Below are 25,412 nucleotides of genomic sequence, written 5' to 3'. Positions count from 1 at the left end.
GACAGGGGTGTAATTCCATCTGAGAAATGCCCCAGGATGGGGATTTAGGAGGAGATGGGATGGAAGGAGTGGAGATGACAGGTTTTGACCTAGACCTCATGAAAACCAGAGTGAAAAACAAATTCCTTCATCACCCTGTGCCCAAATCAGCTAAAATGCAGAGCCCCAGCCCTGAAACATCCACTCAATAGAATTGTTTTCTTACCTAGAGTTCACATATTCCCCACCTCTAAAACTGAGTGTTAAAGAATATCTCCTAAAGCAGTTTAAGCTCCCCAGCACACAAAAGGCTGAAGCTCTCCAAGTGAATGCACAAATCTATCAGGAGATCAGAAAACCTCCTCCTAAGCAGGGAGAGGGCTGAGCTGCTGTGAAAAGAACAAAGATTTAAGGCACAATGCCCACGATGTTACCTCCAAATTGATAAAAATAGCTTCCATGTCTTGGGGAGTCAGCACCAGCCTCAGGGGGTTCATGTAGTTCTGCAAGAGGGAAATGGAAAAGGGATTGAGGTGCTGGAGAGGAGGGAACGAGGTTGTGCAAGGGATTTGTGTTTTCTGCTTCACCAGCCGAGTTCACATGGGCAGGTTTTAATGAGTTCAAGCATTTGCAAAGGCAGAGGATGAGCAGGGATGGGAGTGGAAGGCAGGAATTCCCATGAGTACATCATCCCTGAGCTCCCACGGCACTTCCAGGGGTGGGAAGGTGCAAGACCCCCACCCATGGGTGCCCACAGCCCCCTCCCCTGCTGAACCTGCACTCCTCCAGCTTGCTGCAGCCCTGGGCTGCACTGGAGCATCTTCCCAGCTCTTTATCTCCCTGGAATTTTGCCCTTGAGGAGGCAGCGATGATGTGATTACATGGGCAATGCCTTTGTGAACAAACACAAATTAATGGGAACATCTGCATGACTTGGGACTCCAAAAAGCCCCAAATCCAGCACACCCAAGAGGGGAACTTCCACCCATATCACCACCAGGACCTGGAATCGAGCAGGAAGCTTTAATTGAGCACCAGGAAGCTTAAATTGGGATGAAAGCAATAATTTAACTCTTCCTTTCCACTGAACCAGAGGGCTGTGGCTGTTTCCAAGGAACAAGAGTTCTTGGAAACACAAATGACAAATATATTGGGACATTTTCCTGGAAAATGGGAAACGTTCTTCCATTTTTTCCCAGTTTTGCTCGCAGCTTCTTTGGGGGAACTCTCAGCAGAGAGAGAAAGGATGGCAAAAGGGGAGGAAACAAAAGCTGTGGCTGTTTCCAAGGAACAAGAGTTCCTTGGAAGCATAAATGATAAATATACTGGGACATTTTCCTGGAAAATGGGAAATGTTCTTCCATTTTTCCCAGATTTGCTCACAGCTTCTTCGGGGGAGCTCTCAGCAGACGAGAGGGAAAGGACGGCAAAATGGGAGGAAACAAAAGCATCAGGGTGATCAGAAATGGCAGCTTGATTTTCATTATTGTTCCTCCTTCCTGCTGCTTTCCTCGAAGCAGGAACCACCTCCAGGCTCCATCCACTGCCTCGCCGAGGTGTTTTGGCTTTTCTTTGTTTTTTAAAAGAAAAGCGCCACAATAATTCATCAAAACCAATTAAACCCCCGCCAATTTAGGCAGCAGAACGTTCCTTTTAATCCAATTAGCTTCAATGGCAAGTCAGCACAGCTCCAGCCCTCGGAATAAAGGAATTATTCCGTGGCAATCAGAGTGATAAGAGATATCAGCAAACATGGCTCTTATCAGCAAAACCGGCCTGGCTGAGTCAGGAGTGGGAGATTCTCACCCCAGGATAGAGGGGACACAGCAGGAGGGTTTCCAGCCTGGTTCTAATCTGCAGCAATCAGAAAAAATAATAATAAAAAAAGATGCTGCTTTGGGCTCCTGCATTCTGTGCTTTTCAGCCTGGGTTTTGTGGATCTCCCTCCTCTCCCATTTTCCTCTGGGAGCAAGAAGCAATCCAGAAGAATTCCTGTGGGATCCAGGGCTGCTGGGGAAGGGGAGGCTGTGGAAAAGAGGGCTCAGTGCTCACCTTTTCTATGTCTTCAAGCGTTTTGTAGTACTTGGCCTCGGTTTCTTGGATTTCGAGCAAACAGCAATTCCTTTTGTCATCTTCTGTCATTCCCATTTTCTAGGGAAAGGGGGAAAAAAAAAGGCAGGGTCAGATGGTCCTAAGGGTGGTCCAGCAACCTGGTAGGGCTCCAGTTCAGCCTCCAGTTACAGCAACCAAGCACAAGTTTGGAAAGTCAGGAGAGAGCCACTACTGGTTTATGCTAAAGGGAACTATTTTTATCCAAAAAAACCCCAAAACCATAAGGAGGAACCCTGGCTCTGTTATTAAATACATTTCCACATGGAAAACACTGTAATTTTTGCATTTATTACAGCCACACCACCAAAGGCTATCAGCTAAAGAAGAATAACAAGAGATAAAGGCTGATTTTCCCCTTTTTTAATTTTATTTTTGTTGCTGAAGATGACACTCACAACAGATACTAAGTGGGTCACAAATAATACATCAGACTTATACAAATCCCTGGCCAGGGTTGCAAATTCTCGTGATTTTAGGTCAAATCTGATCAAATGTGCTTCTCACAAAGCCCCAAACTCCTGGAGTCACTTCTGCTCTGCAAAGCTGGGACCTCACAGTGGGAGCTGCTGCACTTGGCAGGGCAGAACCTGAATTTGGGGGTTTATGGATCATGCACAGGAACAGAGCCCCTCTGTCCACCCCCTCAGAACTGGCAGCTGGGACCTTTCAGCTGGATGAAACCCCAGATTGGAATCAATTCATCTTACCTGCATGTATCTAATCTGAAGCATGCAGAAATACAAGAAGCCATTAGCAGCACACACTCACTGAACCCAGCACCACCACAGTCACCCCTAAGCCATGGCCCCAAATGTTGTGACAAATGTTACCCAAAAAGTTCCATTTTTTTTTTTGGCAGACATATTTAAAAATAGACTCTTTTTTCTCAGGCAGAAGAAAGAGGGTCACAGCTCTCGACACCAAAACTGCTCAGCAGAAAACATGAAGTAATTTGGAGGAGACAATGAAAAATGGCCAATTCCTGTTTTTAAAAGTTACCTTAATCCTTTATTACCTGGCTGCTGGAGCTTTCCCCCATTTTTCCCATTTATGCAAGAAATTCCTACCAAAACCTTCCCCTGGGGGCAGCTCTTGGGCCAAGAGGCTTTTCCAGCTGATGTCAAAACCCACTGGTGGCCAACGAGCTGCGCTGACTTCAGATCCAAGCGCTTTGGCAGGATCAGTAGGAATATTTTGGGGCCAACTCCTTGATCCAGAGGGGGGTTTGGTGTGCAGGGAGCTCCTCCAGCTGCAGGTGAGGTGTGAAGGGATGGAATTGGGGTTTTATGATATTTGTCCCCTGGGAGAGGGGAGGAATCAGAGCACACCCATGGATGCAGCCCTGCATTCCCAGGCTCCAGCCCCTCATGTCTGGCTCAGCTCCAGGGATTGAATTGATCTCTGAACTTGTCCATTGATCCTGCTTTGTTCCAGGGAGGTGTCTACTGTGTGAACTAGGGGAGAGTAATTAGAGTCTGAACAAAGCCTGGGGGTGGCAGATATTGGACGTGGGGAGAAAATTGGGAAGGTCACACTCTGGAGCAGTGAGTCCTTCCAGCCCTGCAGCAGTGCTGGGGACACAGGTAGGCTGTGGGCACCTCTGGGGAGGTGCAAGGGCCACCAACACTTCCTTGGCTCATCCATGGAGTGTGATTTTTGCTCCAGAGCCCTTGGAGATATTCCTCCAAGGGCTGACCATACAAATCCCTCCATGACACTGACCATGCCTCAGTAAAATCTTTTTTTTTTTTTTTTATTTGAGAGGTGACAAAGGGGGACTGCTGTTTGTCCCCAATGCCACACAGCTCCCTGCTGCCCCACAAAGCTCTTCTGTAAACATCTCCCTGCTCTGAGCCATGCAGGCACAGGCAGCTGCTGGATCCCTCACACACACACAGATCTGTCACCCCGACCTAAAAATACCGGCGGCACCTCTGGCTGACGGAGCAGGCGGAGCCTCTCCGGAAAGGCTGGAGTGACACAGCCTCAGCACCAAAGTCCTATTTTTAGCTTATCTTTCAGGGCTTTTTAGGTCTCCCTTTCCCTTCCTCCTCCCCAAACTCCTGCAGATGACAGGCTGGGCTGGGAAACTCCTCAGAAAACCCCTCTGGGCTGGTGCCATACCAGCTGTGCTAACTTAGGTTCTGAGGAGTGACTCAATTCCCTTCCCTGCAGCATCACCTGCCAGTGACACCAAGTTATTTCCTTCCAGGAGTCCCCTCCCTCCCCCTCCCAGCGAGGTGTAGCTGTAAAGAGGCAGCTGAGCTGTTACCATGGGCTGCTGAACTTCCACTCGGATGATATCCTCGTAGATATCATCGCCCTCATCCTCGCAGGGGACGCAGTCGTAGATGTCCTCCCCCAGGTCGTGCTCGCTGCAACGAGAAGGAGAAGGAGTCAGGGATAAATAACCACGAGATGTTCACTGCCACTTCATCAGGCACCGAGAAGGGAGGGGGATCACAACAAGAAACTCCCGTGCTCAGCCCATGCTGGCTGTTTTTTCCCGGATCAGTGCCTGCTGCATGTTCCTTTTGGCTCACTGGAGGCTGGAAAAGGCAGAATGCTGCTCGACACGAGAGGGGATCACAGCCAAGAGCTGCTCAGTGCCCTGTGCCAGGCGTGCCCGTGATGCCCACAGCACCATGGGCTGGCAGCTCTGCCCCTGCTGAGCTTTTGCTCGGCACTAATGGGCCCAGCTGAGATGGATCTGTCAGCCAAGAGCCCAGCGGGGCCATCTGAGCCACCAGGGCCACCAGCTCCAGCTCCACCTGCTTCAAAGGTGCCCACAAAACTCCCCCTCAGCTCCTCTTCAGGACCAGGAGCAGCTCTTGTATCAGTGACTTTATATCATGCTCAGAGAATTCACTTTAAGGGTTGCATTTTGGTCTGCTTAATGCTCTGCATTCACTCTTGATCTGATTTTGCTTTTCCTCACTGAAAGGTTTCCTCTGTGCCAAAAAAGCCATCCCCTTCCCCCGGGCAGGGGTGCAAACTGCTGCAGGAGCCCAGATCCATTCAAAGCAGGAGCAGATATTAAACACTCATCCAATGTCTCTGAGCAGTAGGAGAAACAGCCCAGTCCTGATGAACCAACACCCCCGGGGCTGTGCAGGACCCTCAGCAAAGCCTGGACCCAGCCCTGGGCATTCCACCCAGGTTTAAATGCTCTGCATCCAGGTTTAAATGCTCTGCATGCAGTGATCTGAGCAATGCCACCAACTCCCACAAAGCCCAATCCCTGCCCTGATGGGCGATGGGATGATTTTTAACTCAGCATTTCCCAGAGGAGCAGGAGGCTCTCCTCACCACCATAAGGGAATCCCATCAGCCACTCAGCTCGGTGGGCAGAGGCCAATAACAACATTTACAGCAGAGAGAAATTAAGCAGCAAAATATCCCATTTTGAGGACCAGCCCCATCACTCAGGAGCTGCCCCTGCACTCCCAGGCTTCAAAGGCATCCCAGAGCTGTAGTGCCCAGGTTGTGCTAAAGGTGACGGTGTTCAGTAATTAATTATCATCTGAGCCTTCACACCCCTCCCAGGGGCCCCTCAGCCTTGGAATACTTTTGAAAATTCAGCCCACATTAAACAGCAATTAACAATAATAATTCCAGTGCTTAGATCTACAGGTGCTGGCTGCTAACGGCTCCCACTGAAGTCAGTCCCACAGGATCAGGACAGTGTGAAATGCTGGAATATCAAACAGCACTCGTGTATTTTACGAGCTGTGTCTTTCAACAGGGGTATTAATTACACACAAATAAATTTAGGTGTAAAGCTGTGCTCCAAGTGTGACACTCAACATCTCTCTATTATATATCAGGGAGCAGCAGAGCACATCTGCCAGCAAAACTGGGCTTTATTTCTCCTGCTTAAATACAGCCCTTTCTATTTACACAAACAGATTTATTTAATAAAAGTTTGGGGATTTTAAATAAATACACTGGCATGATGTATCCATCCCATTCTTCCCGGGTGATGCATTGCAGCTGCTGCAATAATGCCCACTAATGGCTGGTGATCCATCTTCCCCCTCCCAGGCGTCGCCGTCGCCGTCATTATCTGCACCAATATTTATATTCTGGGCTCTGCTCCTCATCCAGAGCCAGTCACTCCCAGCTCCTGATGGATCTCCCTGCCCACACCTCTCGGGTTGTTGGCTGTCTCTCCATACATCATTTTTCCCTGGCTGGAGGGTTCTTTGGGAACGTGTGGTTGGGTTTGTGTCACGGGCAGGAGCCCAGCTGGGTGTGACACGACCAGGAGAGGGTTGGGGCTGTGCTGCTGCTGGAGCAGAGGCTCCTTGGAGTGAGGGATGAACATCCCCATCCCAGGAGAGCTTGAGAATTGATGTGGGATACATGCAGAGGAGAAGATGGCACCCTGAGGTGTCCCTGAGCATCACCTGGAACTCCTCTCCTGTGCAAGCCTCAGGGCCTGGCACTGCCCATGCCCAGCCTGGTGCTGCTGTTCCCAGCCTGGACAAAGTCTCCTTTGATCTCTCCCCAAGAAGCCAGGAGCTCTGGAGTGTGGTGGGCACACACTGGGAGAAAGCCATGTGATGTTGAAGGGACTTTTGCAGAATCATCAGTGTTAGGAGAGACCTTCAAGAACATCAGGTTCAACCTGAACCCAGCACCACCAGAGTGACCCCTAAGCCACATCCCCAAGTGCCAAATGCATTTTGCTCAGTCATGGGCAGAGACTGGAGAAGGATAGATGCCCCAAGGCCTGGCCCCACCTGGGCCACCAGGAAAGAAATGCCTCCCAAGGGACATCCCAGCAGGTTTGGCCACAGAAGTGCCACAGCCCTTGGACACAAAGGCTGCAGCCACAACATGGGGCCACATCCTGACAGCACCTCCCAGCTCCCACTCCTCTAATGAAGGGGCTGAGTCTCACTGCTCCACTCCTTCCTGTTGCTCCACAGCAGAACAAGCCCTTCTGTACTCCAATTTTTGGTTTGGGGGAAAAAAATCATAAGTATTCCCAAATCCTGGGGACACCTAGAAAGACACCTCCACTCCAGAGCTTTGGGGAGATGCACCAGAGTTCCTCAAACCCGACAGCCGTGGCAGTATTACAACATCACCATCGCTCAGCAGTCTGTTATTTATTAAAATGCATTCTCAGTGCATCTCTGAGAAACACCAGAGGCTGCCAGTTTTTATGGAGAGCAGTAAACCACGAGGATCAGCCTCTCCAGGAGCAGCCAACCTCCTGCCGTGCCCTACACATGTTGACATCTCTGCTTTGCACATTTTGATCCTCACCTGTCCCCACACTGTTGAAAATACAGGCCCTCCCTTGTCCTTAAAGCAGGGATTGGGATGATTTTAGGCAGTGGAAACCTCAGGACACACGGAATTCAGGCAATAAATTCAGCATCCCAAGCGTGTCACGGGCAGACAGAACAACTTGAGCAAGGAAAGCCAGATCACCTCGTTCTTCACAAAGAAAAGCAATTTACTCCTTCAATAAAAGCAGCAGAGTCTGCGAGTTACCCGTGGGTATCAGAGCCTGTGATCTACTGCTTGGATTAGGAGATTCATTGACAGCTCTGGGGTTAGGAAAGGGATTTCAGCCGCCCTTCAGAGAGAACACCAGCATTTGCAATTACTGTTATTAGGATGGATGTAACCAGCTTTGGGCTGGCAGCATCTTGCCGAGCCAGAAAAGCTGATAATGAATAAAGCTTTTCATATCTGAGGCAATTTCAGGCAAAAACAATGCTTTTGGCTGAGCTCTGCCTTGCTGGCAATGCCTGCCCTGCACTAACACCCACACAGGCAGGCAGCAGCCCTGCCAAGGAGCAGCTCCCAGAACAGAGGGGCTGGTGCCAGGATGCTGCCTTGGAGTGAGGGAAAGAGAAAGGGAAAGTCCATAAAATCACAGAATGGTTGGGACTGGAAGTGGGCACAGACAGTCTATGATGCCCCATAAAGGACATGCAGCAGGTCCAGCAGGCTGAAGGAACCCTGCACATCACCTTTGCAGTGACACTGGGGGTAAGTGGGGAAGCTCTGATGGATTTCAGGGCCATAAAAGCTGCTGTGGGAAGTTAATGAGTTTGTACCAGCCGCAAGAATTCAAGGACAAACCCTCATGACAAACCCACCACACCAAAACTCTGTCCAAACCACGCTGAGGAAAGAGCCAGAACCACCAGGAACAGCAAAAGAAAGAGCAGGAGGGGACAGAAGGAGCTAAAATGAGACAACCAAGACACAACCCTAAATTTCCAGTCCTGTGGCCAGGGTTAAGGGCCAGAAGACCTCAGAGCCACCACAGATCCAGGCTGGGAGTGCCTCTGCAGGGTCTCTGAGGCAGCTGTGAGGCTCCAGTCCATCCCAGCAATCCCCACTTTCTCATGCTCACTCTGCACTCACAGCTATAAATAAATACACAGTTCCTCCAACCAACCCCCTCATTCAGGGGTTCCTCCAACCAACCCCCTCATTCTGCCAGAGAGGACAAGCAGAACCCCAAATTTGCAGCACATCTGGTTTAGGTTTAGGTTTCAGGGTGAGGGAGTGCAAGACGTGCAGCTGCTGGACTCGAGATCTTGCAGGGGTTTAATTACTCAGATTGGATTTGGATGGAGACACTCGTCTGGAAATAGCAGCAGGAGCCTTTTCCCATTTATTCTGCTTGGGTCTTACATTCCCCATCCCAAGTGGGACATTCTGATCCCAAGGGAAAGCCTCACACAGTTACAGCAACCAACAGGATCCCAGGAATGGCCCAGGCAGGATGTGTAAAAATCAATACCAGTGACACACAGAAGGACAGACACATTTACAAGAGCTCTGGCTCAAGTGCCCTGCACCGCAGAGTCATTTATTTGAGGGGCTGTTGTGCCTAGTTTGTCCAACACAGCAGAAATAATGAGAAAAGTGGCAGCTAACTTATCATCTCACCTTGGCTCCTGCACTCGTTACTTTTTTTTAATGCATTTGAGAAGTTCTGCTGATCACAGCAATATTTTGGAAGATGTGAGGGGGGAAATGCTGGTGACAGTAGTGAGGAAAGCAGGAGAGACTTCAGCAAGAAGCTGAGCCCAGAAGAGGAACCACTTGAGAAATTGTGGCCTAGCACATCTCCTTCCCCCCTTCTCCAGGATGGAAAGTTTGGGATAACACAATTATCCCAATAAATTCATTAGGGGTAAATTCCCAATGAGCTGCAGCTCAAAATGAGAGCAGGGGACATTGACACTGACCCGTGGGACAAAGGTCTCCAGGGGTAAGCTTTGGTGGGGACCTGCATTGCCTTAAACACTTTTTTTGCTGCTTTATGCAACACCACAATTCCTTTCCTCAAAACAAATTATCTCCAGAAGAGAAAAAAGGGGCAAAAGTTATGCAAATTAAATGCTTCACATCAAATCCTCCACAGAACTTCTGCCTGACTCTGAATCCTTCAAACAGCCAACAAATCACGCAAAATCTGCCCTGTGTAATCTACCTAACTGTGCCACTGCAGAGGGACAGTGCCATGAAGTGGAGAAGATTCATTATAAAGAAGGCTCTGGGGCTGTAAAGGGGGCCAGGATTAATCACTCTCATAAATTTAATGAGACAAAATAACTGGAGAGAGCTCAAGCGGTAGCGGAGAAAATTTAGGTGAAATGTTAAGTATAACTCCGAGGTACCAGGATGGTTTGGAGCAGCTGAAAGAGCCATAAAGGGGGAGGGAGAAGCAGTTGGCAGGGCAGTAAGGTGGATAATTGCCTCCTGACACCAGCCCCCAGCAGGCACAGCCATGTGGGAAGCAGCAGCTCCCATCCCTGGGGATCTGCAGGAACATCCTCAGGACAAGGGTCACTGGTGCATCCCTGCTCTGGGGGCACAGGCTCCAGAGCATGAACCCACACACTGCTGCTGCTGCTGCAAAAACCAGCTCATTTCATGGACCAACACCCCCCAGACAGGCTGCTCCAGGGTCTGGCATGGGGCTGGCTGGAATAAATCAGGCAGCAGAGGCCAATTGTCCCTTTACTGCTCCTCACAGCATTGATCAGGCATGGCTTGCAATGAGAGCAGCCCTTGCCATCTGCCCGGGCTGGTTGCAAGCTGCCATCTGGCCCAGGGCACAGCAAACCCAGAGGGCAGAGGGCTGAAAACGGGGAATTTGAGAACCTCCCAGTTCCCCTGATAGCCTTTTAACTTCCCTTCCCCTTCCCATCACCAATTGTTCAGAGGTTTTTTTGCACTAAATAGCTGTTTCCAGGCAATTACGTGCCTTGATCTGCTGGCTGGGGAATCTGTCTGGAGCTGGGATTAATCCCTGCAACGCCCCAAAGGTGAAGGCACAATGGGGTCATCAAGGCTTGAACATCCTTTAAACACAGCAGTACCCCGTGGCTGCCCCATGATTGCACACACAGCTTGTTCCTGCATCCCTTGCCCAGCCCTGGCACTGGATTTTGTCCCACAGATCCTCCTCTGTGCTGGGAGAGTTCAGGATTAAGGTTCTCACTCTTTAGAGCATCATGGGGACAGCAGGGGCAAAGAGCCTGGTTTCTTCTGCTGCCCAAATCAGCACCTCCATCACAAATATGTTTATTTAAAAGGCTCCGCAGCAGAGAATTCAAAATCTCAGCCTGGGGACACCAAACTACTCCGCTTTAGTGCTTACACTTAAAACATCCTGACATCCTCCAAAAAAACCCTCATTTACCAGGCCCCAAAAATATCTTGTTAGAACCAACTCAGTGTTTATCCTGAGCTTTTTCTTCAACAGCGTAACACCCAAAGAGAGCTCCCTTTTGGGGATTCCTCTCTGCCAGGGTGAATTGGTGGCACAGAGCCCAGCAGGACTGTCCCTCCTCACCCACCCTTGTGCCTCTGAAGACTCTGGGGACAGCAGAGTGGCACCTTGAAGTGACAAATCTCTGCTGGTTTTACAGGCAGGGCTGGAGCAGCCCCCTCCACACTCGGGGTCCTTTCCCTGCCTGCTGTGCAAATCACTTCCTTGCCTCAAAAAAAAAAAAAAAAAAAAAAAAAAAAAAAAAAAAAAAAAAAAAGAAGGCATTTTTGGCCGCAGCCACATCTCCCCAAGGCTGCTGGATCATCAGCAATATGAAAGGCAGAGGCGCTGGATGGACTGAATCATTCCCAGCAGTGAATGCTGCCCTTGTTGGGCTTGTTTGCAGAGGGCAGGAGCTAAGAAAGAGCTTTTCTCATGAGTGTCACAGCCTGCCAGGGGCACACCACTGGGACTGGAACGTTTCCAGTCAGAGTTCCCTGCTCCAAGGGAGAAAAGGGCACTGTTGCTGCTGTGCTGCAGGCAGCAGGAGCAGCAGCACTCAGTGCTGAGGGGTTCTCCAGGGAGTTTTTGGGGTTTTGACACCAAAAAGTGGATTCTGACACTATTTTGTCGGCCGCGTTTCAGTGCACTGGGATGGATGAAGGAATTTGGGCAATCCCTGCTGGTTTCAACATGCCTTTCCCTCATGAGCCCTAAATAAGATGTAAAAAAAAGAGGATTTTGCAGAGAATGGAGAACAGGGAAAGTTAAAAGTTGGAGATCTGGGGCAGAACAGGGCAATCAGTTGAAATAAACCTCCAAGTTATCTGATGGGCATCAGAGCCCCTCTGACCAAGGGACAAGGAACAGTCTGGGAAGATCCCAACTGGACACCTGGTCCCCAGCAGACTTAAAGCTGGGAACCCACTTCCAGCACCAAATGCAGCACCAAGTGCAGCACCCCAAACCCACCCTAGGCCAGCACTGCCATCTCCACCAGCACTCTGTCCCCACACAAACCTCTCTCCAATTAAAAGCACATCTGTGTGTGAGAAACAGGCATTTTAAACCCCAATATTAAAGGGATTTTGAGAACTTTTGGAGAGGGAGCACAAGAAATGCTATTCTTGAAAGGATTCCTTTCTTAGTTAAAATTTTATTAAACTGAAGCTGCTGGGAGCCAACAGCAAGCAGGGAAATCCAAGGTACTCCATTACCTCCGCTGGTGTAATTTATGATTTACTTCTGTAATAACTGAACCCATAAGGAACTCATAGGATTAAGGAGTCTTATTATTTATGTTGTGGAACAATAATATTTAACTGCACAAAGCCACACATCCACCCATGCAGTCCATCCCTCCATATGTAGCAGACTGCACTTCATAAGCAAAACCCTGGCTTGATGGGAACGCTGCCATTGAATTCCAATAGTGCCTGCACTTCAACCGTGTGTGCTGCAGCTCAAGGTTGATTTAAAAAGCCTGTTACATCATCACCACGGGCAGAAAAAAACAGATAAACACAGAGAGAGGCAGCAGCAGCATCACCCCACGTCCCAGCAAGGACAAGCAGGAGGAGTGTCACGGCAGGACATGGCTGTCACAACCCTGGAAGTGTCCAAGGCCAGCTTGGATGGGGCTTGGAGCAATGTGGGATGGTGAAAAGTGTCCATGCCCATTGCAAAAAAGTGGAAGGAAATGGTCTTTAAGGTCCTTTTCAACCCAAACTATTCTCTGATTGCCTCGAGGCCAGCTGGTGTGGTCCAAAATCACACCTGGGGGATGCAGCTCCATGTGCCAGCACCCAAACAATGCCATGGGGGGAACCAGAACTGCTAACAATGGGTGCCTCACTCCCAGAGCTGGCTTGGATCACCTCAGAGGATGAGTTATGTAGTTATGTCCCAGGGTTTTGGGATTTAGGAGGAGGAGGGGATCCCCTGGGCTTGGCCCCTTTCACCCCCCAACAAGCCACTCATCAGCTCAACCTGATTAAAAGTGACATCTCCCAGGGCTTTACATGAGGAGAAGATGGACTTTTGTCAGAGCACAAAAATCTCCTGGCCAAAGGATCAAAGCAGCCGTCCTGGCTCTCCCAGCCCTGCTGTCAAACTTTATCTGCCTTTGCTGGAAGCCCAGGGCAAATTTTCCCCTCCCAGGAGAAGGTGAGGCCACTCACTCCGCCAGCTCCTCCAAGCTCCGGTACACGTCATCGTCATTCTCCGTGGTCTCCTCCGAAGGGAAGGGCCTGGGAAGGAAAGGAATGACAGGGTTATACTGGTGCCTCACCCCTCACAGCAGAGCCCCTGAGCTCAGCCCAGCCCTGAGCATCCTGCTGAGCAGTACAAAATATTCACTGCAAATCCAGATTTTGTCCCAGAACGACACCATGTCTGCTGCTTCCTGAAGGCAGAGCTGGGCAAGAATGCAGGTGGGGAGTGTGGCTGAGCTCACAGGGCAGCAGAACCCAGGTGGGGAGGGTGGCTGAGCTCACAGGGCAGCAGAACCCAGGTGGGGAGGGTGGCTGAGCTCACAGGGCAGCAGAACCCAGGTGGGGAGGGTGGCTGAGCTCACAGGGCAGCAGAACCTAGGTGGGGAGGGTGGCTGAGCACACCGGGCAGCAGAATTCAAGTGGGGAGAGTGGCTGAGCTCACAGGGCAACACCAAAATGAGGAGCTGCATGGTCTGACAGCACCTCAGAGCCCCCTGTGGCTGAGCTCTTCCTGCTGAGCTGGTGCTGCACAAACAACTCAGGAATCCTAATTCTAGCCTGGTCTTGTTGGGATGGAGAAAAACACTTTCTCCTCCAGTGATGGAGTCTTTCTACCTGTGAGCTCTTTCCCTGCTTGGCCAGGCAGGGCTGGGCACTCTGAGCTGCTTCCCACTGGATCAACCCCACTGGAATTAATGAGTCCTTATGAACCCCAGGCTTCCTCATCTGAACAACCTGGTGACAGCTGAAAAAAGTAAAACCCCTGGAGAGGAGGGAAAGGACACCAAAAGGGCAGAAAGAAAGGAGGGGAGAAAGCAGATTAAAAGAGTGAGGGAGGGAGTGGGGGAATACAAGAATTCCTTGGCTCATTCTGAAGCAATAACCAAATCATGTAAGAGGGAGATGAAAAATACCGTTTTAATTAAACCCCACGTATTATTGCTGGCCCAGGGCCAGGCTGGGCTGTGGCTCTGTTGGGGTGGATGCACCACATGGTCACAGCCATGCTGGGCATCCCCAGGGGCACAGTCAGCCTTGCTCCAGCCCCAGCACAGGGACATGGAAGGGTGGCAGCAGGACAGCTCTGCCCAGCCCTCCTGGCCATCCTGGGGCTGTCCAGGCTGTGAACCACAGCCATGGGACACTGATGCTGTGGAAGAGCAAAGCTGGCTACGTGTGAACTTCCAACTGCCCTCAAGAGCAATTTCCTCCTTTTCCCTCCCACCCTCCCTGCCCATGATAGATTGCCTCTCCTGAAAGATTTAATACATGGCCTGGTTAGCCCCCGAATTTGCTATTTTTGGATCCTTTCACCAGCATTAATTTGCTTTTTCTCCCCTGCTACACCTCAGCCTTCCTTCGGTAAGCAGCTCCAGACCAAGCATTTTGAAATAGTGCTGAGACCTGCAGTGAGTTCAATTAAAACCTTGACCAGGGGTGAGTCCAGGAGGGGAAAGAGCTGTGGTGACCCCAGGCATGGAGCAGGACAATTCCAGCTGTCCCAGCTGCAACAAGGAGCACCCAAGGGGTGCCCAACCAGTTCTATATGCAAAATGGCAACACAGGAGGGAGGCAAGGGATACAGAGCTCTGGCAAGAAGGCAGAACTCTGTTTAAACACCACTTGTTACAACAATAAAAAGAAATCCACCACAAGGCACCAGCTCCTTTCTTTTACGTGCATCTTCTGCTCTTAATCTCTGACTGTTTCCTTCCCCAGCCCTTGCCATGGGAGAAAGGAGTAAAAAGAGCCATAAAGAATATTAAAATCACATGGCCACATCTCCAGCCATAAATCTGGGCTTGAGGTATAATTGATACAATCCCCCATGTAAGACAAGGAGGCAGAAAAGGGAGAAAAAAATATTTTCTAATCAGAGTTTCACAGGGATGCAGCTCCCCTGGCCCTTCCAGCTTCACCTTGACCACCAGTGAAGGGCCAGAGTGAAAGTCAGGCCAGGGGAGGAATTAATAACCTGTGTCCCTGCAGTGGGAGCTAATGGCTAAATAAGGACTCACAGAATGCAATTAGAGGGAGAAGTCACACCAGGGTGAGGATTACTAAATGAACCATCCAAAAATCCGGAGCTGAAGGGCAGCTCCTGAGACAAAGCCTTGAGTTTTCCCTTTGTTCATCCCTTGCTCTTCCCCAGGAGTTCTAAGTGCAACAACACAATTTAATTTAGCTCTACCAACAGCCACTGTTCGAAATATCTCCCTACTTTTGACTTAAGCTCCCTTCCACATCCATTTAGGTTATTTTTTTTTGTCACAGAACACACCTGAGCTGGCAGATTTGATGTGGTGGGGACAGACAACCCACCAGAGCAAGGCAGCACAAAGAAAAGCCAGCTGGGAGACCTTTTAAGCCAGTTTTTCCTCACAAGCACAGAGTTTTCACTGAGAACCTTCCCACAGATGATGCCCTTGGCCCCAGCCACACAAGAAGCAGCATCTCCACCAGGGTGGGTGAAGGTGCTGCACCTTCCCCAGCCATGAGCTCCCCAACAGCAAACACCTGGTGTGGGACCAATTTCTGTGTCTTTTTCTTTTTGGTAAAACGAGTAAAAATGTTGTCAGTCCAAAGATCTAAAAGCTCTGGATTTTCTGGGAAATTCTTAAAGACTTCCAGGCATATTGCAACTTCTTGGGAATACCCAACAGTAATGAGTGTTCCGAGTCCACTGAAACCCACCAGCTCTGCAGAGATGCCCAATTTATTAAAATTCATTTGAAAATGTCTCTTATTTTATATCTTTAGCTATGCACCACCTTTTTTTACTCCACCACCATGCAAAAAGCACCTGCTGAGCCATTAATCCTCCCAGCCCTGCCTGGGCTGCTGTGAGCCCCACCTCGCTCAGATGAAAAGCAAAAGCCCCCAGTGCCATCAAACAGAGCTGGAACAGGCTCTTCAGAGATAACAAAGCTCCTCAAGTAGACTCCTTCACACACACAAACCCCACAGCACTCCAGAGATCAAAGGAGGGAAGGGAGGTGGGATCAATCTGACGCGTTTGTTTTAGGGAAGAAAAGGGAAGAGAAGACCAAGCGATTTGTTAGGGAGTTTAGAGTGAGCTGCTCCTCTGGAGGGCAGGACTTACAGCACACGATGCCTCCTGACAGCGATGCAAAGCACCCCCTTGATCTCACAAAGACATTGTGGCCACTTTCTGGGCTCTCACAGAGCCCCCTGCAAACGGGGCACAGCCACAGCACATCACCCACGGGGACAATCAATTCATATTTCATGAGGCACTTGATGCAAAAAAAACCACCACCTTTCCCTGGTCTCAGGTTGCCCCATGATCCCTCCCACAGCACATCCTCACTGTCCACCCCTGCACAGGGAATCTCTCAGCGCTGCCTGGCTGCTCTTCCCTCTGAATTATTTAAAGGGAAGAGCCAGGTAGGCTGCAATTCTAACAGCAATAAACAGGGAGGTTTGGTTATTTATTTATGAGCCTCTTTCAGCATTCTAAGCTGCCTTGTCCTAGCAACTGAAGCCAACTCTTCACCTCTGCAGGGAGCAGAGTGTCAGGGATGAGGCAGCTTCAGTCTGATCCTTGTGTACAGCAGCATCTTGGCCTCAAATCCACGTGGGACAGAGCAAGGAGGACCCAGCATGGTTTATTTACCATTTTTCCCGTCTCCACTCTGATTTCCTGGGGTCAAAAACCAGCAAGTCTGATGAGAAGCAGAGAGAGGAAATGCCCCACTCAGGGCACTCCATCCCAAGGAGCTTTGAGGCTGCTCTCAGTGGAGATGGTTTGTCAGGCAGATCTGCAAGGAAGTTTTCCTGACTTGTGCAAACACCCTCAGGAGTATAAAGGAAGTGATTTATCCCTTTCTGGAGGGGGATTCCACCCTCCCGGCACCAGCAGGATAATCGCCCCCCCCCCCCCCCGCCCTCTCCTGTTTTCCCAAGTCCAGGGATAACACTTGGGTGTTTTAAGGAGCAGGTGGAGTGTGTGACACCCAGGAAACCTGAGCTGCTCCCATCTGCCGTCCCTTCTGCGAGGGATTTCTTCAGTAATGGGAAGAAAGGAGCTTCTGCAGCTCTGCTGGGATGGCCTGAATCCTCCTGGCAGGGAAATGTTTCCATGGTGTGGGGTCTACAGTCTGAAATGACACCATGCAGGACTCCCAGCCCCCCTGGCTGGGATACAGACCCCCAACATCCCTGTTTTGGGGGAAGCACCATGGCAATGCACAGAGAACCCACAGGACACCGATCTCACCAACATTTTAGGCTTCAGGCTGTGTTTCCATGGGAGTTTGGGAGTGGGGTTCTCACCCTCACAGCTCCTGTGCTTCCAGAAAAGTCCTTCTGTCCCACTGCTGAGGTTTAATGCTGCTTCAATCCCAAAATTTCAGACTTTGGCTGTTCCTAGCACATCATTTTGGCAGCTCCAAACATCCTCTTCTCTCTTTTTCCTCCTCTTTTTCTCCAGGAGGATGAATCACTGGGGATCACCCCCTTCCTGTGACTGTGCCCCCTTGTCAGCCATCAGCTCTGGAACCCTGGGCCCACCACCCTGAGCACTCCTGGAGCTGCCCAAGGAAAATCCTGGATTTTTTTCCCAAGACTTTTTTACACACCACTGAAAACACTTCCCTCATTGTCTTCTTGGAATTAGGCAAATTAAAGCAGCATTAAGAGGTGGATTAAAGAGCATCCCAAGAGGTGGCTGTGAGCTGCCCAGGGAGAAGCAAAGAGGTGACCCTGGAGCTGCTTGGAGGCAGCTCCTCCAAGATTTGCTTCCCAAAATTTCCACCTGTGAAATGGGAGCAGCATCAGGCAATGATCTTGACCAAGTGCTACGAGATAAACCCACACTATTAATGCACCCCCAAAAATCCATTTATATAAAGAAGAATAGAATCAATTCTCCCCGTGTAGAACAAGACACATCAGAGCATACCAAAAGCTGCTGTATTTAATTAAAATCACACTTTCTGTCACATTACTCATCCCTGGAAAGAAGCACCTCGCACGGTGCCAAATTTTAGACAAGTCCTCTGAAAAATGACGGGTTTGCTGCCTTTTATTTGTGGCCTGGAACTCACAGAAATTCTTACAAGATTCATTCTGATGGAAATTCAGCGGGGAAAGGGCGAGTTACATCACCAGTAACACAAAAAATGATGATGATGAAGATGGTGATGATGATTTTGCAGGGGAGCCCAAAGGGTGAGCTGCAGACCCTGCATTTCTCCTCAGCTCCAATCTGAGCTGAGCCTTTCTGGAGATGAGAAGACAAGAAAATAACAGCTCGTATAATTTTATGTTCCGGCACATTATCGGGTTTTTACAAAGCCCTCGTGCTGCAATGCCTCGCTCCAGCAAGGGGGAGGGTTTTCTCCTCACTTCAGCTCCACATTGGAGAGAACAGATGGATAAAATCAAAAGGGGAATCCAGAAATGTCTTTCCTGAAAAGAAAGGGAAAAAAAAAGATCCAAATCCTCTGGAACAGCACAACCAACCACTAAGGAATGATTGGCACAGTAAAGGCTTGGGGTGCATCCCATCCAACAGCATCCACTGCCTGGCATTGGAAAACACATGGTGAAAACACAAATCCTGAAATCCTCGTTTTCAACTCCCAGCAAAGCAGCACAAGGAGACCTTTCAGCACTCTTGAGTTCCTCTGCTGTACCTGAGCAGCTGCTATGCTATAGAACATGTGCCAGTACAAATAAATAATTACCAAAATGGACCTTCCTGCCTGATTCCAGCACTGCTGGCTGCAGGGAAAGCACCAGCAGCACATCCCAGCCAAGAGGGGAAAAAAACCCCAAACCTTGCGGGGTAACAGCACAACCAACCACTAGGGAATGACTGCCCAAGTAAAGACCTGGGATGTATCCTATCCAACAATATCCACTGCCTCAAATTGGAAAACATAAATCCTGGAATCCCCATTTTTAGCTCCCAGCAAAGCAGCACAAGGAGATCTTCCAGCACTCTTGAATTCTGCTGCTGCACCCAAGCAGCTGCCATCCCATGAAATGTGTGCCAGTGTAAATAAATAATTACCAAAATGGACCTTCCTGCCTGATTCCAGCACTGCTGGCTGCAGGGAAAGCACCAGCAGCACATCCCAGCCAAGAGGAGCCCAGCTGTGCAGCACAAACCAGATCCAAACAGTCCATTCTGAGGGCCAGCAGGATTCCCTTCCCCAGCCAGGTGTGGAAAGGCCAGGGCTGACCCAGGATATCCAATGCTCTCATCCCCCAGTGTCCTTGTCCCTCAGTGCTGGGAACTTCCCAGGTCCCCTATTTTGGACCAGCTGAGCCTGGAGCCCTTCTCCATCCTTGGAGCATCCTTGGGGCAAGAGCTGCATTTTGGGAAGATGACCAGAGGTGCTGGAAAGGTCCCAGAGAGTGGGAAGTGACACAGGAGGAGCCTGGGGGAAGCACCAGGTGGGCAAAGCCAAGGAGCAGGGACACAGCAGTGACCCCAGAGCCCAGCAGTGTCCCCAGAGTGACACTGCAATGAGCCCAAAGCACAACAGTGTCCCCAAAGTGACACAGCACTGACCCCAAAGTGACACAGCAGTGACCCCAAAGCCCAACAGTGTCCCCAAAGTGACACAGCAGCATCCCCAAAGTGACACAGCAGTGATCCCAAAGCCCAACAGTGTCCCCAAAGTGACACAGCAGTGAGCCCAAAGCCCAACAGTGTCCCCAAAGTGACACAGCAGTGATCCCAAAGCCCAGCAGTGTCCCCAAAGTGACACAGCAGTGAGCTCAAAGACCAACAACATCCCCAAAGTGACACAGCAATGTCCCCAAAGCCCAACAGCATCCCCCAAAGTGACACACCAGGTGACCCCAAAGCCCAGCAGCATCCCCAAAGTGACACAGCAGTGACCCCAAAGCCCAGCAAGCCCCAGCTGAGGCCAGGCAGCAGAGCTGAGCTCAGTCAGAGCTGTGTTTTCATGGTGCAAAGCTGCTGGTGAGGAGGGGGCAGAGAAGCTGCCTTTGCTTTGGGAGCAGATGCTCAGGGGTGACCTCAGCATCCCCCCAGCCTGCAGAGCAGCCGGGCAGGAAAACACCACAGGGATATTTTGCAGGCTCTCTGTGAGGATACAAACTTGCCAAAATAAATGTGTTAAGAACATTGTTTTTAGGATTTTTTTTCTTTTTTAAGTGGGAAAGAAAGGAGCTGCTTTGCAGCCAAGGATTCTGCTTATCAACAAACGGAGGAGCTTTGTGGTGGCTCCTAAATGTTTGTCACAAGGAACAACACCAACCTGACCTCCTGCTTGTGAGGACTGTGCTGAGCTCCTCTGGGTTTGTGCTGGTGACCAGTTCCCAGACTGGTCCCAGTTCCAGGAGGGCTCTGCACAGCAACTGCTCCTGTTTCCAGACACGGATCCTCCCACAGCCTCCTCCATCCATTTTATAGCAACGCTTAAAGTGTGTACAAGGGAAAACACAGCGGCAGTAAAACAATAATGGGCAGAGAGCAATTCCAGAGAGCCGCTGGCAGGGAATAAAACAGCCCTTGTAAAACCAACCTGCAAGAGAAGAGGTGCCCTAACAACCTCCTCGCCAGAGACACTTGAGGACTTAATTGTCAGCGCCTTTAATTGATGCAATTTTCACACCCAGCTGGATCCGCCTCCCATCCCCGGGGGCAGGGGGAGCAGAGACCAAATCTGGAGAATCCTCAAAAACACCATAAAAACCTTCCCCTGTCTCTCTTCTCTCCTTCAGGACAGTGAGAGGAACGTCCTGATCAGCTCCAGCTTGTGCCACCACATCTTCTGTGAGGAGTGGGGTTCGCTGGGGGGATCACAAAGCCCTTTTTACAGGGTCACCCCACACCACAGTGGGGCTCAGTCAGATGGGGAAATGGATTAAAGTCATGAAACCTGGACAAAACTCCAGGTTTATTTCCGAACTGGAATCACTGAGGGATTTCCTGGTGAGGCAGTGACACACACCGGGGTCACAGACACACAAGTTGTGCAGGGCTGCAGGTCTGGCTCCCTGTGCCCCCTGGGCACCTCTGCTTCTCCCTCCCCATCCCTCCTGCTCCACACAAATCCTGATGTTATTGGCAAAGCGTTAAGCACAGAACCGCCAGGGCTGACAATGCTGCAATCCTCCTTTGGAGCCTGTTTGATGCTTCCCCTGGGCCAAGGGGAGCAGGGATGAGCCCTGGAGCAGGCAGGGGCTGCAGGGAGCTCTCCTCTGGATGCTGGAACTCATCTGGCTGCCTTCAACGTGCCTGGAGTGGCTCTGACATGGGCTAATCCCAGTGCTGAGCTTTTCTCCTCTCCCCTCTCTGCGCTGTGGAGGTGGGGAAAAAAAATCACACAGTCCTGGAATGGTTTGGAAGGATCATCTCATAAGGATCATCTCATTCCAAACTCCCTAACCCAACTCCACTATCCCAGGTTGCTCAGAGCCCCATCCAGCCTGGCCTGGAACACTTCCAGGGATGGAGCAGCCACAGCTCCTCTGGACAAGCTGTTCCCAAAAACCAGAGACAGGCTGGCCAAGATTGCCATTCCACAGGGTCAGCCCAGCCCTGACAGCCACTCCCACTGGACCTGCACTGGTCACTTTTTCTTCCAGCTGATCCAAAGGGGTCCTGTCTTGGCCCCAAGAGGGGGGAAACTCATCCCTGTGCCCAGCCAAAGCACTGCCACTGCTGCTGTGAGAGAAAACCTCCTGTGACAACCAGGACTCGCCCTCCTGCCCATCTACAAATGGTTTTAACTCTCTTTTATTGACTGTGGTGCCTTCTGAGGAGAATCACTGAGAGGTCCAGTTCATACAGGGAGGATTTACTGAGATTTAAGGCCTCCATAAAGGCCCCTGAATGTGCACACCCGTTCTCAGCCAGGCTTTTCTGTGCACGCATTAAAAATGCAGGCAGGCAGCACGAGCCAACGTTCCTGAACCTCCTGCTTTGCTTGCAGAGCTCTGCTTCCAGGAAAAACACAGATCTCAGGGAGGTGAATAAACACATGCCCCCTCCTCTGCTCAGAGCTCACTCTCAGCCCCCAGAGCTTGAGGTGGGTGATGGAGACCAGAGCATGCCAGGATGTGCCACAGGCAGCAGGGAGAAGTCGTGGCTGTGGCAGGAAAGTCTTAAGGAAAAAAAAAATAAAGCTTTAAGAAAATAATTATAACCCTGGTTTATAGGGACCTGCAACAAGAAGTCTTGTTGTCCTCCAGAGAGCTGAGTTTGCTCGAGAAAACTTGGAATGAAAACGCGGGAAGGGAATTAAAACTCAGAAAAGGGAATGAAAACTCCTGCTGCAAAGCACAGGAGGAAGCTTTGCACGACATCCCTGTGCAAAGACCAGGATCCTCCAGGCTGCCTGGGAAGTGCCAGTCACTGTGGGAATGGGGTAATGGAAGGGCTGCAGTGGAAAATCCTGACTGGATAATAAAAAGGGCTCCTTGTTCAGGGACAGCCAGGCATGGAGCGCAGTGGAACTTCTCCCTGGAAGTGCTGACAGTCCTTCAAAATGATGGAGGGAAGGATGAGAACCAATAACAATTAAATAAATCCCCTCTCTTGGATCTGCTCTTTGTCCCTGTGCACAACCCTTTGGGACAATCCCAGCAAAAGGTTCCCATCCCATCAGCACAGAGGCTGCTTCCTGCAGGATTTGTGGGAGCAGCCCTGGGCTGGGGACAAGGCAGGCAGAGGATGGTCACAGCAGGGCTGTAGCTACAGCTGCAGCACATTAGGCACAGTGAAAATGAAACACTCTGCATTCAGGATGGAGTTTTTGCCTTGTTTGTGCTGCTTGTTTCTTGGAAGAAACGCTCTGTCATCTCCACAAAGCTGCCCTGATCTGCAGGACTCTGGAAAACAGGGCTCCTCTGCCAAGGTTCCTGTAGCCAGAAATTATTAAGACAGAAAGAGTGATTTTTTTTTTTCACTGAACAGCACACAAGATTGATTTTTATTTTTTCTCCACGCCATGAGACTTATTTAAGGACAAGTAACAGGCTTTGGGATTTATTTCACCCTTAATTTGTGTGATCCTGATTCTCAGACCCTGAAATAGGGATTGGAGCAGAGCCACATTCATGCTGTGGAGCTGAAGGCCATACAATCCACTCAGCATCCAAATCTCACTGTATTTACCATGGTAAAACAAGATTTTCTTGTTTTGTGCCTAAGACAACCAGATTTTTCCCACTTCCAATGGAAGCACTGGGAAGAGGATGGACTCCAACGAGCTGAGGGGTGGCTGATGTGAGCAGCCCCTTCAGGGAGCCAGAGCTGCTGCTGGTTCCCACAAGACCAGATTAATTCAGATTAATTCAGCTGAGATTAGTTTCTGTCACTGAGGGGTCGGTGATGGTGCAGCAAGAAATCACCTAATTTAGAGGGAAGAAGATGCAGCCATGGACAAAGGCAGGGCTCTGTGGCTGCAGGGGACAGCAAGGTGGGAGGGAACACTCCCAGGAGGGTATTTCCCTGGAATTATAGAATTCATTTCTAGTCTGTTCTGTTTTCCAGCTAAAGGAGTGACAGCTTTTTCTGTTTCAGCAGAGCTGGAGGAGAAACAGGGTTAATACACAGGAAAACAGGGTTGGGAGCAAAGGCTCACTAAGCTCTCTGCTATTTTGGTGTAATTACGGTGCCAAAGGCTTCCAAGATAAAGGATTTTAGTGGGAACTGTAAATGCCAGTTGTAAAATGAACGAGAAAAAGCCACATAGCCACAAGAATAGCAAAGCCTCCCTTGTCTCTGGATCCCAGCTCTGCCCAGCCCTCAACACCACCAACAGGGGCTCAGCCAAAGCCTTCCCAGGGGGTGGCAGCTCCTTCATCCTCTGAGCTGGACCCAGGAGCTCCTCCCTGCCTTGGGAAGGGCTTTGACACCCTGGAACCCTCCCAGTGATGCCCCAAGACTAAACGCAGCCCTTGCCCAGGCAGTGCAGTTTGTGAATCCCCCAAACTGCCTCCAAACTCCTCTGGTGTTCTCTTTCCTTCAAACAAAAACCACTGCAGGCCCCTCCAGGACTAGGGGTTGTCATCATAACAAACAGTCCTTAACTCACAGCAAATCCTTCCCCCTCAAACCCTCTTCCCCTGCATCCCCCACCCCAGCCCTGCTGGGATCTGTGGGATCCGTGATTAACAGATGGGAAAGGCTCTGAGCTGGTTTTACACGTGAAAAGCTGTTCCCCTCCAGCAATCTCAGCGCAGATGAGGCAGGGAAAATATGTTCCAACAGTGGGAATGGTGGCAGGGGGTGCTGGGAATGGGTGGCAGGGCTGGGAGTGAGCCTGGCTTGGGATGCAGCACAGATTCCCCACCCAGAACAGCAGCAGGGCACACACTGGGGAGAAAAATCAAATGTGTTCTGTAGCTGGGGGAGTGAAAACGCACATGTCCCCCCCTAAAATTATCCCAAGGAAAGGTAATTTAGGCTGCAAACTCATCCCTGTTACAGCCGTGGTCCTAATGAGATGTTCCCAGATTAATAATACAAATGCTCTCTTAACAAGGAAAGCAATTGCAAAGTAATTTTGCAGGGAGCTGAACAAAGAGCAGGATAACAGCTCTGCTTAATAGGGGCTGTCTGCTGCTTTTAATTCCTTCCCCAATGCTCCCTCAGCCAGCAGAGGAGGAGCAGGCAGCACAGCCTGCCTGCCAGGGCACTCCCACCCCCCTCAGCAGGGATGTGCCTTGGGCAAAGCCAGGGGGACATTTCCAAGAAAGGTCCCTGGGCTCTCCTGCACAGGGGCAGGGGACAGTGGGGACAATGGGGGCAATGGGGACAATGGGGTGATGCCACAGCTCCTGCCTTTCCTGGGATCTCTCATGGAGTTGAGCAAAATCTGCAAATAGAGACACCAAAGCTCACCCTGCTGCCCCCTCCCCAGCAGGAACAGTGCACATCATTCCTCATATCTTCATTTCTTTCATCTGAAACTATTCCTAAGCAGCTGTTGGGATCCTGCCTACATCCCAAAGGCACCTTTGGTGTCAGTTTAACCCCATTATGTGCAGCTTCTGAAGAGTCTGATGTGATTAAATACAAGGAATATGGAGAGGGAGAGAGAGGTGTTATTTTAAAGCATCACATTGAAAGGATCTTACCTAATTCCTTTGGTTTGAGCAATACTGTGGAAGGAGAGCCTGGATACTGCAGAGATCACCTGGAAATGAGAGAACAAGATGCTGATGTGCTTGCTGAAGACACAGGAAGGTTTGGTGGGAGCCCAAGGACCTCCAAACTAGAACCCCAAACTGGAATGTGCTCCAGTCCCCCGAGTGTCACAGTCACCAGCAGGGCTGGGAGGACACTGCCAGTGCAAACCCTGCTTCAGGTTCCTTCCCTGGGCACAACAGACATTCAGCCC

General features: G+C 50.3%; 1 protein-coding gene across 1 annotated transcript in view; it reads right to left on the bottom strand.

The window, feature by feature from the left end:
* Positions 1–25,412, bottom strand: part of VAV2 (vav guanine nucleotide exchange factor 2) — a 133,490-nt gene that overhangs the window by 23,357 nt on the left and 84,721 nt on the right. Inside the window, exons 3-7 of the mRNA XM_083875701.1 lie at positions 25,150–25,208; positions 13,027–13,095; positions 4,364–4,466; positions 2,032–2,130; positions 414–482 (exon numbers count right to left, since the gene is read on the bottom strand). Of these exons, the coding sequence (XP_083731827.1) occupies positions 414–482; positions 2,032–2,130; positions 4,364–4,466; positions 13,027–13,095; positions 25,150–25,208 (399 nt within the window). The remainder of the gene's footprint in view (positions 1–413; positions 483–2,031; positions 2,131–4,363; positions 4,467–13,026; positions 13,096–25,149; positions 25,209–25,412) is intronic.

Source organism: Zosterops lateralis (genome assembly GCF_965231275.1).
Source record: "Zosterops lateralis genome assembly, chromosome: 20".
Lineage (NCBI taxonomy): Eukaryota > Metazoa > Chordata > Aves > Passeriformes > Zosteropidae > Zosterops > Zosterops lateralis.
The sequence above is the reverse complement of the archived record's forward strand: the minus strand, read 5'-3'. Positions and strand labels throughout refer to the sequence as shown.